Source organism: Rhea pennata, chromosome 2 (assembly GCF_028389875.1).
Source record: "Rhea pennata isolate bPtePen1 chromosome 2, bPtePen1.pri, whole genome shotgun sequence".
NCBI lineage: Eukaryota > Metazoa > Chordata > Aves > Rheiformes > Rheidae > Rhea > Rhea pennata.
In genome coordinates this window covers 120,077,230-120,092,622 of record NC_084664.1, presented here as the reverse complement: position 1 = coordinate 120,092,622, position 15,393 = coordinate 120,077,230, and the positions used below count along the sequence as shown (strand labels likewise).

At 38.5% G+C, this 15,393-nt stretch overlaps 1 protein-coding gene across 1 annotated transcript in view; it reads right to left on the bottom strand.

Annotated features, from left to right (window-relative positions):
- Nucleotides 1-1,221: 1,221 nt before the first annotated feature.
- The window catches only part of TPD52 (tumor protein D52), a 126,241-nt gene continuing 112,069 nt past the window's right edge, over nt 1,222-15,393 (bottom strand). Inside the window, exon 7 of the mRNA XM_062570255.1 lies at nt 1,222-1,946. Within this exon, the coding sequence (XP_062426239.1) occupies nt 1,793-1,946 (154 nt within the window). The 3' untranslated portion in view covers nt 1,222-1,792. The remainder of the gene's footprint in view (nt 1,947-15,393) is intronic.

Below are 15,393 nucleotides of genomic sequence, written 5' to 3'. Positions count from 1 at the left end.
TGATCAAACATGCAAGATGGGTTACTTTTAACAGAAAGGATTACCTTTGATATTTTATATCCTTTCTGGTTTCTTAAAAAGGCCCTTTTCCTATTTCAGTAGTAGTATAACTCTTTACCTAGAGGCTAACACCCAATGAAATTCATGTTCAAATTCTCCTAATCAAGATCACTGCGATGAATGAGCAAATTAAGGCAACAAAATAAGCTCACATGGCTTGTTTCCTCTCTCCTGCTTGGAGCCTTACTGATTTCAGAAACACAGCTTCAGTTTGCAAAACTATTCCCTTCAAAAAGATTACACTTTTTCCATGTGATTTATCCTAGTATTTTGTTCAAATAAATACTTTATTTTAAAACATTCTTCTCAACAGATCATTCACAAGACGTATTTTGGAAACTATCCATAGCTGCTGATGCCTGCACAATAACTGTTTTCTCAGTGTTGTAAAAGGGCAAAGGAAGGAAAGGAATCCAGTCTTTCTTTGGGTAGGAGAGTAAGGAAGAATCACACAATAGTGTGATAAGCCTCTGGTTCTAGGTGAAAAGGAACTTAAATACAAGCTTTGATTTCCCGTTTCCTTGCGTGTGTTTTCAAAGGAAAGAATAAAAGAAGACAAATTTTAAAGTAAAATAAAGTGTTTTTGGAAAAGATCTCTAGAAAGACTAAAACCTGTGCAACGTGTTCTGTATGACAAATTTTGTTCAACCATATGAAGACTTTTACTTGAATAGCATATCTCTGACCCACAGGTCAGCTGCAGCTTAACAGAATTATTCACACTTTCTGCTCTCTGATGACCTCTTACCTGAGTATCTAGATACAGATATAAATCTATATAGGTCTATACAGATATAGTTGCTGTTCTATATCAAAATAAATATAATTAATAAATATAATATAATATAATAAATATAGAGAAGGAAAGTGGCTATGAGTTGTGGCAGCCTAGAGAGATAGCTCTCTAGCACCCTGTTCTTTATGGATCCCATATCACCTCTTCCTTCGCGTGACTGAAATGCAGAAATACCTAGGCATGAGACACAAAAGGAACTATACCATCCTTTAGTGCCTACATCACAGCTCATGTTGCCTGCTCCAATGGAAGAGACCATGTGGATTTGAGTAATACATGCTTAAGTCAATGCACAATTTGCTAAATTATCACAAATAGCTAGAAATGATTGCCACTGGAATGTCACTACAGTCTGGCAAAGCATATGATCTTCACAATTCTCATTTTATTCCAGCTTTTAAAAAATACATTTTACGATTTAAAGGCTTTCCTTGTTAATGTGGTCATAAAAATGACAAATTTCACTTGCCCTCATCACATCTGTTAGGCACTCTACAGGGGCTATACAAATGAGTATGCAGAATTAAGACTTGGATATACCAGGAATCAAAAGAAAATCTCTCTGATAGCAAATTCTCCAAAAAGATGTGGAAACACCAGAACACGATTCATTGCTTGTGAATTCAAGTATCCATTATTCCTATTTTTCTTAACTTTACTTACAGAAATCCAAGGCACTAAACTTAGCCTACTACATTGAAATAGTTTCTTTTCACTTATATTCATGACCAGACAAAAATTACTAACAAGCAATGGAAATGAGAGCTCAAATTAAAGGAAAGAATAATCATTATTTCTCAATGAATCACCTTATCAAAGATAAAAGCGTAAGGTATTATAACAGAGATCAAGACCAATATCCACTGTACAAATTCTGCACTGTAACTTGGAACTGATTTACTCGAAGTATATAAAGTGGGTTCATTTACATGAAATTTACTCTTTTTGCTTTGTTTGCTTGCTTTCCACGAGCCCTAAAAGCACTGCATCAGCTTCCAGCAAAGTTGTATCAGTTGTTGCGCCCAAGAATCTAGAGGTGAGTTCAAGATCCAGCAGTCTCAGACGTACTCGGGATCCTCTCTGATATTTTCTGTGGAGCAAAAGGGAAATGGAGAACAAGATAAGCTTTGATAAGCAGCAGTCTTGCATCTTGTGAAGCATCTGCAGATTCTGTCTGCAGAATGAGGTAGCAGTGCCATAGAAAACAATGTGTTATAATGGAATTTAATCATAATGCAGCAGCACTAAAACAGTGAAATTAAGATACAAAGACAGATTATTCTGAGTTTCACAAATATTTCACTGTTCAGTTTTATGATTTCTCTTTCTTTTAAATCATTCATTTTCATGCATACAGTATTCTCCCTTGAGCCTTACTTGTCACTGATAACAGCTTCCACCAAAAGGAAAGACTAGAGAGAAAACCTTTACAAGTTCAGTGACTGAGAAAATATGTTTATTGGATTAATAACCCTACCCAGAGATCCAAGGACATACTCTGCAACATGGCAGAGCCAATCTTTGTAGATCTAATCCCATCCACGGAACAGCAGGAAACAACACATCCCACTATAAGAATGGAAGCTCTACAGAGAAGTAGCAAGTATATAGGACACTTTTTCTGTCTTCTATCAAAATATGTTATTGTATCATCTGCTATCCTGCAGATCCCATCATTAAAGGGGAGGACAAGTCATCATTAGATCACTGGCGACATTGCTATTATCAAAAAAACATAACGCCAGCTAACTATGGCTTGTATTTCCAGCTCTGGGCCTCAGGCAAGGAACTTTTCTTGTCTTTTTCTCTCTCCCAAAAGTGCATATTGTCTGCAACTTTTTTAATACATATAATTAAAAAGAAATCCCACAACTACTCTAATGAAACATTCCGCCTACAGCATTGGGGTTTATTGTTTTACTCTTTTTCTTTCTTTTGTTTTCAAGTCAGAAGGAGATGCAAATGCACAAAATGTTTTAAAGTTAGACCATATGTCAAGCTCACCATGACAAATTAGTGAAGATTTTTGAAATACTAACATCTTTTATAATGCACCTGGAGAGCTACCAATCAAAGTGCAGCAATAAAACTGAGGACTATTCTTGTTTTGAAAGTTTGAGCCAAATACATTTTTTCTTGTTAAAAGAAAGGGCTGAAAATGTATCAAGCCTGACCACCTTGAGCAAAAGCAAGAAAATAGCCACTGAAAATAATCATCTTCCAGTTACAAACTGCAGAAAACATAATGGAGAAGTTTGTTGTATGACACTTTCACCTTACTCATTTTCATCTTCAACCTACGCAGACAATCTTTGTCATTTGATAACTGTTTACTCACAAAACCAAACCAGGTCTGACCTTCGTTCCACACATTAACCAAGATCCCTTTGGAAAACCAAACATTTTAAGAAAAGTTGCTGTATTTTCATATGCTTACTTTTATTTTCCGGCAATTCTATTTTTTATTAACTTCCCATGGTTCTTGGTTATCCTGAGCAACATGCTCAGTTATGTTACGAACAGAAAAGGAAGATCGTTTTATAGCTCTACACTGAACAAGCAGCTAGAGAGGGTATTTGCGGAGTGAGGGTTTCTGCAGAGGTTTGTCCTGATGAACCCTTTCTCAGTCTGTATGAATCGGCACGGTGGAAACGTCATACACTCTCTTAAAAACACCAAGTCACTGATCTGCCCAAAAAGCGAGTAAAATAACTGTTGCAGTGAAGAGTACGGCACAGCTCCCAAGGCAGAGACTGGCTTCTACGAGGCCGTTACCTGCGCAGCTGGAAAAGATGAGTTTTGCCCCTTTCTTTGTGAACCACTTGCATTTCCCAACAGGACAGTTTTACAACCAATTCACGAAAGATAACATGCAACATTTCAGAAGACAAGGGCAAAACAAAATCAAAAGACAATGCAAAAGATGTTGAAAATGAAAGGTAGCTTCTGGGATGTGTTAGGCTTGCTTACAAGAGAAAGTTCCCCAAAGAAGTCAGGGTGCTTTGAGATAAGAAGAGGAATAAAGAGGAAAGCTCCTCATTCCTTCCAGCAGCCAATAGCTGAAGAACCTTACATGAACCTTACATGCTGGCTAGTGATTTTAGGCATTTGAGTGTTTGGGACAAATCCACAGAATCCACAGAAAATTCTCTAGTATGAACTGAAACATCTAGCCAGTACCTTTGACAGCTTCTCACTAAAAAATTGCCTTAGCATGCAATCATAACATTATCCTGATCCCTAATCTTCCCTTTGGCATAAACGTATAGACTTTTGAGTCTGGATGTAAGGAGTAGATGGAGAGTGAGAGAAGCCAAATTTAAAAAATAAAAGTTAGAAAATAGTTTTGGGGAGAAGGTAAAAGGAGAGGCAGAGAAGGAACTCAGAAGGAGACAGAAAAGGAGAGGGAGCAGACATCTTATAAGAACAAAGAAAAAAGAGAGACTAAAGAAGATATGAAGAGGGGGAAAAGTGGTAAGGAAGGTGACAAGCAAGCATGGAAAACAGTATAGGCATATTGTCTAGAAAAGAAAGAAACTACCGAGAAGAGCCACAGAAGAGAAAGTCACTGAAAAGTCACGATATACCACACAAAACTATTAAAGCTTAAGTGATATTAAATTCAAATCTGTAAAGTACAACACTGCTCTATTAAAATAATAAAAAAAGTGAAGGACATGTTTTTAACCCAATAAAACTTAATACTAGAATTACTGGGTTTGTGATAAATTTTAAATCCCCAAAATCACTCTGCTTTTTTCTTCTCTCTTTTCTCCCACAGAAAAAAAAGCTAATACCATAAACTAGAATGCTATTGTGAAAACTCTTCATATTCCAACACCTATCTGCAGAATATTAATCTGAATGAGGTTTACACTGAATGAGAAGTCCCCTCTAGATTTGATAACAACTACTTGTGCAGAGTAGGAAAGATATTAAGAGCTACATATTTGTAACCCAAATACAAAATACTACTTTCATCATGCAACAGCTCCTTTTGGTCTCATTGCTAGACAATAGTCCAAATGGTTTGCAACTGAATAGAGGAAATTAGTTTTTTTCTAATCAGAAAGTGTTATACAGCACCAGGAAAGCCTATGAGGAAAATCTGTGAAGAAACTGTTCTTCTTATGATTAATAAGCAAATTTAATACATAAATCCTAAGCATAAGTCCCCATATTTCATAGCATTAGAAAGACTTTGTTCATTATACACTTTGTGAGAACTTTGCTCCAATTTCCAGATATGACTTTAGCATATATTCGTAACGCAAAAGTCAAGCAACTGTATTTTCGTAAAAGCCTCACAATCTTAAAATGCTGCTGCAGTAACTCAGACACAGAGTCCAGATACTTTAATCATACTTAATCCAATTATTAAAGAAAATTTTCCAGTCACTGCACACCTGCTTACAAAGAGATCCTGAAGAACATCACTTTCAGGAGCTGACACAACTGTCAATTTATGTGGATATAAACATTTGTTGTTGTGACAGATGTTCCTTACAGCTAAAAGATTTTAGGATAAATGATCGGAAGAAGAGGTATAAAAAGTAGAGTTGTGCATACAACTCGCAGTGGTGTTCTGTCCAGCACATTTTGAAGCCAAAGGAAATACTAGGTTGCTCCAGGCATGGTAATCATACTCTACCCACAGCACAAAGGAATTCCTCCTTAAACCAGATGAAACTATCCTATGTTCAAAGCAGAAGCTTTAAGGGCGGCCCTGAGACAAAGCAGGCATTTTGTGAGTTCCAGAAACAGCGCTCCAGGAGATGCACAACACCCGCGTAGAAGGAAAGAGACAGTCCGTCTTCATTTTGCAAAAGCACTTGCTTTGTTTTCACGTGACAGTGCTGGTTTTCAAGATCATCCTGTGTCAGGAGGATCAGCAGGATCCCTTCACCTCCACGCAGCCTCCAAGCACTGTGTTGTTAAGGATGCACGTGCTTTTTCCCAGCACTCTTCCTATTGACAGGTGACGATATTAAATTCACTTTGAAGTAAACAAAGATAGTTTGGTTGCAAGTACAAATTAAGGTACTGGTATCTGCTAAAAAACTTTAAAGAAGGCATTCCGCAAGTAGACTCAAAGCATTCCTCACTTCTTTAGAATTTATTTATAAAATGGTTATTGGAAAGACAATAACAAAAAGACTGAAATGAATTTATGGAGGTAACACATCTGGGATACGTAATTCCTTCAGGCCCTTATATCCCATAGTTCTTCACATAATCCCAATTCCACTGTGAAAGCTTTCCTCTTCTCTCCCTCCTCCTGAACGGCACTATCCCAGAGCAGAGCTGGCCTCTTGATCCCCTCTTGCTGTTCAGTTATACTTTATCAACATCCTAACAACTCAGAGCAGGTTCTTGGAAAAAACAGTAGCTCTATTTACTTGCACAACCAACTTTGAATATATTCACAGAGCTGGGGCTTAAAGCCCATTTATTCTTTTTGCTAACAATCATTTCCCCACAAGAGCTATCAATTTTAATCCTTTGGGCATGCCAAGCTTGGGTGGGGGCACCCAAACTGACATCTCATTTCAGAGGGGATGGAAATTGAAACGAAGGAAGGCCTCAGCAGGCACTTGAGAAGAAGTCAAAAGACTTTGACTTCTCACTTAGAGAAGAAGTTAAAAGACATTCTGCTTCCTGTTTGAATTTTAAGTCTGTACAACCATATCGATTTAGTTAAAATGTATGAGAAAGCACGCAGTATATCTTTGTTAATGCTGCTTAAAAGCAAATCAAAAAGTTAAAGTCAATGTGCTGTCATTACATTAAAAGTAGAGTTTTTTTTTTCTTTGCATGTAAATATCAAACTGCTGTGTCTTAACTTGCATCAAAATAGATACTTTCTTTGTGGGACACACATAAACAGCACATAATGTACCCTTCTGAACTAAAGTGTCTCAGAAATTTCCTTCTATCTCCCTTTCACTGAAACCTGGTTCTTAACCTACCCTTTCACTTCTGCACTGAAGCTTTTAAGTCTGTTAAAACTTTACAGGAAGCAACAACAAAAATAACTTTTCAGTCAAGAACTCGTTATTTTTAATAAACTTTAAATATTACTAGATATTACACTTTGTCTCCTTAAAACGTACAAATAAGCAAAAAAAAGTAATATTTTAACAAAATTTAAAAAATGGAGAAGGATTACACGGAATGCTATATTTCAGCTCTTGCCAACTTTCAAGATAGCTAGGAGGGATCAATCTTTTTTTTTTTTTAGAAAGCATGTACAAACTAGGAGGCTATAAGTAAATTTTTTTTTCATTATAATTATACTGTTTACTACAAAGAAAACAGGAGAGTAGTTTTGCAGGTGTGCAATTTCACATGTAGAGGAAGGATTCTTATTACTAAATGGCATCAGGAATTTTATTCAGACTCTAAATTACAGGCATTTTGTTAAACTAGCCAACATCTAAAACTGCATGCAAATTAGCAAGCAGTCCTTTTTTATTAATAATATTCAAATTATTATTTTAAATTAATAAACCTTTTATTCTGGGAACAGACCTACAGAAATAACAACGCAATTATGGAAATGGTTGAGTCTCACCAGGTCTTGTTAAATATTTCCCCCTCGTTTTAAAAGAGCATTCACAGATACCTTTCCATTCTATACTACAAAAATGCAAGACTGCTATTTTGAAAGACAAACAGAGTATCTTAGCTTATATTCACTCTATTTTGTTACTGCTTTTCAGTTTCCATTGCTTTCTTTGGAATGATCACCTGTGAAATTTAAAGCTAAATGAGCTGACTTCTGGGGCTTGCTCTGACTGCTCTCACCCACCATTCATTCCTCCACACTGTCTGTTCCACACCTAATAAGCCTGCCTGTATGAACAGGAAGACAGCAATTAAACTTGGTCTTTTTATTCCTATACCAAGGCCATGATTTAGAGATTTACATCTGGATCTTTTACATATTTTTATTAGTATTTTTTTACATCTCCTCACACATTCTAGTGATGGCTTTCAACAACAGAAATAAAACGAATCCCTCAATGTATTGTCCATATAAAATATATTGATATAAAGCAATTCAGAGATAGGGTTAGAGAGAGCATCTTCAGAGAATGCCATTAGAAGCTTTGATTTCTCTCATTTTTGCAATGTGAGAATTTAAAAATATATTTTTCATCTCTATTAGTCAAGAGTTTTTATTTCAATACGTTAACACGGTACAGTACAGAACAGTTTAAGATTCTTAACTGTTTCTTATCATTTCCCATTTTTTAAGTGGAAGATGTTACATTATCAATCTCAGAAAAAATACAACAGAAAAGACGGTCATTAATTAAATTTGACAATATTTTTTTCTCCACCTTTTTCATTCATCATTTTCACCACTGCGCACACTCACTAAATACCTGTAGCTCCTCACTAGTAACACAGAAACTGCAATGCAATACTAGAGAGCAGGCCCACCTCTAAATCAAATTACTCGGCAATAAAGCAGTACAGCTGTGGCAAGATGGAGCTGCCGGCATTTCGAAGTGTTCGCAGGTGCATCCTGACCCTACAGCAGTCTCAAGAGCAGCGAGGGGAGGCCACAGGGCTGGCTCGAGCAACCGTCTGGATGCAGGGCCCAGCCGACCTCCCTGCTGAAAGCTGACTTTCCCGGTACCGACTGCTCACTGCTGGCGTCAAGGAAGGGAGTACAGTCAGAGCGCACCGATTTCCAGCAATCGCTCATTCGCTGCCGGTGTACACACAACTCTTGTCTATAAAAATATGCGTAAGACAGATTAGCTGGTTGCTTAATCAAGTTGAAGGCAGGATAGGCCTACACGGCAATCTGCAACCTGGTAACGGGGGCTTCACCGGGCAAAACGCACAGTGTTCCTCTAGCGAGGGGGGAACAGCAATCCTGCTTACAGAAACCCTGCACACAGCAGTCACGCACACGCTCTGCACGGCGCCTGCGCAACGCTGGGGCTGGAAGACCCCACCGGAGCTTTGCACTTATAAACAAGACGGTGGAAAGTGGCTGTAGCAACGTAGTGTGAACTCCGCGAAGAGCGGAAACCTGGGTAACCTGGGTAAGAGAGATGTTAGAACAGTGTGCTGTGTGCTGGTGCCTAATTTTTTTTAAAAGCTGTTAAAGAGAGGACTGAAAACAAGCAGAAAACTGAACAATCACTTAAATATCCCAATCTGTTAAGTTATTAAAAAAAAAAAAAAAAGAAAGGAAAAGACTGAGTCATCTATACCTTCACAGCAAGAAAATACTGATATAAAAGACTCTTACATCTATCTGGTAAAAGCATATAATGGCAGGAAACTGAGGTCAGACAAACGCAATTTAGAATAACCTTTTTATCAGTTATACTGATTAACAACTGGAACAAATCACCAAACGGAAACTCTTTAGCCACTGATGGCTTCCAGTGAAGAGAGGTCAGAACAAATGCTTTACTTCGCTTCAAGGCTACCTGCCGAAATTTCGAGTCTCTTGATTCAAGTGAAATTCAAAGACATGACCTGAAGGTCCCTTTTGCCATAAATTCTGTTCCTGTATAATTTATTACCAGCAGCCAGTCATTCAAAAGAAGGATGGATGCTCAAAATAGGATTTTCAAAGCATCCCTGTTTTTCTGCAATCAAATACTTCACAAAAATGCTCCAAGGTTGCTGGTGACATTCTATCAGAAAATAAAATCTTTTTTTTCGTGACTCATCAACCCATTGCCACTTCAGCTGTACTTGTTTCCCACTCAATTGGTTTGTTTTCATCTTTCCATGCACTAAGCAAGCAAATATCTTCTTCTGATCTCTTCTAAGCATTTGCTGTTTCTGACATTTGCTTAGCCAATTTTCAGAATATTTTTGCTCTATGTCTTGATAAATGTGTCAAAACTATCCTTTTTATGCAAAAGTGATACACTCTGCCAGATAAAAGTTCTTTACCTCATGTTCTTGAAAGAGTTAAGTAGAGTGCTTAAAACTTCTATGAAACCGTCAGCTTAAACAACGCTCATCAGCACAGTATGCTGAGTACCTGAGTAAAGCTGAGCAGTGCTTACCTATGGGCAATCAGTGTTTTATGTACCTGAGGAAGCCCAAGATAAGCCCTACTTTATTCTGACCACTGCGAAAGCAGAAATTTTTCCTGTTCAACTTCTTCATCAACAACCTGGATGAGGTGATGGAGTGCCTCCTCAGGAAGTTTGCTGATGATACCAAGCTGGGAGGAGTGGCTGATACACCAGAGGGCTGTGCTGCCATTCAGAGAGACCTGGACAGGCTGGAGAGCTGGGCAGAGAGGAACCTCCTGAGGTTCAACAAGGGCAACTGCAGAGTCCTGCACCTAGGGAAAAATAACCCTAGGCACCAGTACAAGCTGGGGGCTGACCTTCTGCAGAGCAGCTCTGCAGAGAAGGACCTGGGAGTGTTGGTGGATGACAAATTGACCATGAGCCAGCAATGTGCCCTTGTGGCCAAGAAGGCCAGTGGTCTCCTGGGGTGCATTAGGAAGACTGTTGCCAGCAGGTCGAGGGAGGTGATCCTGCCCCTCTACTCAGTCCTGGGGAGGCCTCATCTCGAGGACTGTGTCCAGTTCTGGGCTCCCCAGGACAAGAGAGACAGGGAGCTACTGGAGAGAGTCCAGCATAGGGATACGAAGATGATCAGAGGGCTGGAGCATATGCCCTAGGAGGAATGGCTGCGAGAGCTGGGCCTCTTCAGCCTGAGTAAGAGAAGACTGAGGGGGGATCTTATCAACGTGTACAAGTACCTGAAGAGAGGGTGTCAAGGGGACAGGGCTAAACTCTTTTCGGTTGTCCCATGTGACAGGACAAGAGGCAATGGGCAGAAATTGAAGTACAGGAAGTTCTGCCTGAACGTGAGGGCGAATTTCTTCCCTGTGAGAGTGACGGAGCACAGGACCAGGTTGCCCAGAGAGGTGGTGGAGTCTCCTTCTCTGGAGATCTTCAAGGCCCTCCTGGATGCAACCCTGTCTAACATGCTCTAGGTGACCCTGCTGAGCAAGGAGGTTGGACTAGATGATCTTCAGAGGTCCCTTCCAACCTTACCGATTCTATGATTCTATGAATTTGACATGAAACCCAGAAAAAGTCTGAGGGTATTAGCTAGATCCTGGCACACAAAAAACATTCTGGAGCACTTCAAAATATATCTAACCAGAGCTTACAGAAACATGCACCCACACAAATGTCGCTGCATGTTCTTAAAATCTTCTCAACAACGTTCAATATTATTAACAAATAGACTGGTAAGAGTAGCAAATTTGGGAGTCACCCCATGTTTAGGGACTATTGTGCTATCTCCATTCATCCTTACAGAGCTGACCAAAACTTAAATGTACCTGTCAAGCCCTGACATGGTCATTCTGTGAGATGCAGAGTCCAGGGACCTCAGCCTCTTTATCTCTGTTTCCATTGCTGGCTATTAAGATGACTGGCAGCTAATTTATAATGCAACAGACATTGGTATAGTTGAAACATGGAAATTTTCCAGAGTTGGTAGCTAAAACAAGGTAAATACAAAGACTTACAGCAATTTTTATCATTGCCATGGAAAACACCTCAGCAAACCATGGCGAAGTCACTGTCATTCTCTGGTATTATAACAATATCTATCAATGGCATTTTTTTCCAAGACAGAAAAAAAAATCACAGTCAAAGGTGACAATTATTTAAACCCAAATTCTACTGCACCCAATGTGGATATTATGTCTTTAAGCAAATGTTTATATTCATGAAGAACTTTCAAAGTGTAACATGCCTGCTTTCAATTCAGACAAAAAACTAAGTACTCAAGACTCACGAGAATAGAAAAAAATTAATTCAGCCTCTGCAAGAATTAGTATGCTTCATAAAAAAGCTCTTACTAAAGCTTTTAGAAAAGCATCCTTCTTTTTAAGAGAAAGGATAATCTATATTTTAAAATGCACTTCATAGTACAAAGATGAATGATATAACCTTCTCTCTATAGCATGCTGAGGCAAGCTTTGACAAATGAAACCTGCAAAAGGTGGCTCCTGTCATCTAAGAACTTGTATCAGATACAGTTATGCCATCACACAACAATCTATGCCAGTTCCTTTCTTGGTCTGTAAGATAAAACATATCCTTTAACTTGAGAGGAAACATCAATCCAAAGAAACTGAGTAAAGGAAAGCTGTGTCTTTAGCTCAGATTGTCTTATATTTTTTCTGCTGATTAAATTATGTAAGAAATTATTTTGATAAAAACACTGTTTCACAACTTAAAGATGTTTTAAAAATAAATATTATGATGTATTTAAATAAAAACAAGATTTCAGTTGTACTACAGAAGACAAGAAAAAAAAATTACCCTTCATGCTTCTGGGCACTAGAAGCCAGGCAAACTGCTCAAGACATGAAAGAGAAATGTACTCAAGTGGAAAAAAAAAAAAAAAAAAAAAAAAAGGGCAGAAGAACCCAGTGTTCTGGATTAATTCCAATCAAAACTCTGGACAGAAGCGTGCTTTAGCAGATAGTCATCTTTCCGCAGTTGACTCCCATCACAGTTCCTGTTTGTTCTCTTAGCCTCTCTGGGAGCTTGTCTCAAGTCAGATCCTCTTCATGTATATAGTCCTAAATCTTCACTGCTCCAAACTTCCGGTGCTGGTGCTAGTCTTCGTCTTAACACACAAGCTCTCAATTTCGTTCTCTTTCTACATTTATCCCTGTTCATCTAAATTCATCTCTCACCATCCTCTCTGGGATCTGATTAGGCATCTCCAGTTCTCTTTTTCTAATCCAGGAAAAACTGTTAGATTGTTAGCAAAAGTAGTGAGTTTGGGTAATGCAGATATTGTATCAAAATTCAAATCAGATTGTTTCTCCCCCTTGCTGTCCATGTAATGACACTAGCTAAGGGAGCATTGACAATGCATGAAAAAAAAAACTGCTCAGCCTAGGAGAATCTGTTACAGAGCAAAAACTTCAGCATGACAGAATTATTCATGTACTGCCTGCAGGTTTTTGCAGATTTGTCTTCTATTCCTGCTCCTGTGCTTCATCTAGATTGACAGTAAATGCTTTCCATATCCTTTCTTTGTCTTTAAATCCCAACACAGATACATAGTTGGAATTATTCTTCTCTTGAGAGAGATGGGCTGCAGAAGACTAGGGTGGTGATGATGATGGCTAGAATGGCTCGTCTTGTGGCAATGAGTGCGGGAAACCATAAGGTAAGGGCTGGTATATCCAATCAGACTGAAAAGGGAGTTGCTGAACATCTGAAGCAGATACTCAAATTTTCAGTTGCATGTGAATCCAGCAGGAGAGCTTAAAGGGAGGTTGGGACACTGATGGTTGAAGGGTCTCTAAGAAGGGAAAATAATCAGAGAAAGACTAAGAGGGGTGAGGGAAGACTGGAGGAGATGCAAGTAGAGAAATACAACTTTGTAGGATAGTGGGTTGGTAAGAGCTGGTGTGCTTCAAGGAGAAGGAGGCTCTAAGATACAAGGAACTGGAGTTACTATACAGTTCCCCTTTATCAAGTAACTTAGGCCACACACTGAGGACTGCTCCTCCCAAGGGACTGCTGAGAACTACCAGTCTCTTTGCTGGTCCAACAGAACCTTCCTAGTCCCATGTTATTCCCCAATTCTCCTTTTCAGGTGTTGGTACTTACACAGTCCTATCCATAACATTTGCCCTATGCCTTGCTCAGTCACTCTTCTTTCACTTATGGCATATGCTGAGCTGCATTTAGATAACACAAAACTGTACCATAAGATGCAACATATGCGGATTGCTCAGACAACAGCATGAGGCTCAGAGAAGAAGAGATCAAAGATTTTAGCTTAGAATACCAACAGTATCAATATGATGGCTAAAGACTGACAAAGTTAAAAGCAGTTAAAATAGGATCTTGCAAGAAAGCAATACAACATAGATTATTAACTTTACTACTTAAAGTGCACAAAGATCATACTGAAGCATTACTAAGCATGCAAAGCTCAAATAAATACCTGTATTTAAAAACCAGAGAATATTACCCAACATTAACAAGTTTCAATTACTTGTTAGTGTGCCTTTAATCTGAATGTCCTAGAAGCAATCTTCGCATCTTATATTTTGAATGTGCAATACAGGCTAGCACAGAACAGACTTTCTGATGAAAAAGAGGTCATGGTGCCCCTGTAAAAGCAACATTTTCAGATTTCGTGAAGAGCATTTCTTTGCAAGCTAACTAACACTTATATTACTCATTCAAATGTTTTTTCTGATTAATAAGAGCCTGTTCAGAGAGAACGTAAAATTCTTACAAGGAACTTTAAAAATACAAATTGTTTGACGTTATCATTTGTATTTTCAAGAACTGGCAAGAAAGAATGCGAAGCATGGGACAAAACTATCCACAAGGCTGTTTCCACTTTCTGCTAAAACTAACACTAGAGGCCTTAACCGGAGACAGACAGTTCTGGGAAAGACATGTTTCAGATTAAAAAAAGTTTCATGAAACAAAACACAACAGGAAAATGCATAAAGAACATCTATGAAGAACACTGTAGCTCTAGATAAGGCACTAGCAGTGAGATAGCTCACTCAGCAAGCCACTGACCTACTACACACAGTGACGTTCAGGAATGAGCGTAGATGGCTAAAAGCAATTTTTAGAAATACTAAAAGGAGAAAAGGCACAAATAGCACAAAACAAGGCACGATTAAGAGATATGAGAAATGACAAAGATTATCCAAATGCCATAACGCCATGAAGTTAAGGAAATACAGAATCTGTCACTGAGTGTACCTGTTAAGAGGAACTTAGAAGGAACAGTGTAGAATTTAGTTTTGGAGGCAATAAAGAAGGAATGAGCAGCTGGATAGCTCAAAAGAGGTATGAGGGCAAATCTGAGGTTGCAAGTTTGAATTAGACAAAGATGGACTTAAAGGGAAAGCTAGAAAAAAAACGTGTCTTTGGATACAGCACAAGAACGTGTCTTGGATTACTTAACCAAAAGGGAGCAGCAACACAGGAAGGATTGCAGAAGCGAATTCTGTTCAAGGGACACTGACTTTTATGACAGCAGAAAGGAGAGCATGTCCGTATTTTAAAAACAGGGCTACCCAGAAGAGGAGACTGAACAAAGGGGCGAAAAGATTAGAGTAAGTACAACCAAAAGAATTCAGTGAAAATGGAGAAACAAGAAACAGGCCTCAGGGCTGAAAAAAATGTATATGAACAGTTAAAAGTTGGTGCGTTCATAACAGCAGAACTGGATGCAGTATGTGAAGAACACCTGGAAACAAATTAGCAGTAGTTGCCATGATACTTTATAAGAAAAACTACCTACCCGATCTAGTTGATTGGCTAATGCATTTTTATACCACTTACTCATCTTTTGTTACTTACTGATCAATAGAGAAACACTGATAAGTTCTCATTAAATGAATATAAAAATATCAAGTGAGAAAACAAGTAATAAATGAGGCTGTGGTTCTTTTTGCATAAATATGGAAAGATGAAAGCTGCACAGAAAATTAAATCATTTCATCTTTCTCTGCAGCAAGGAAACCA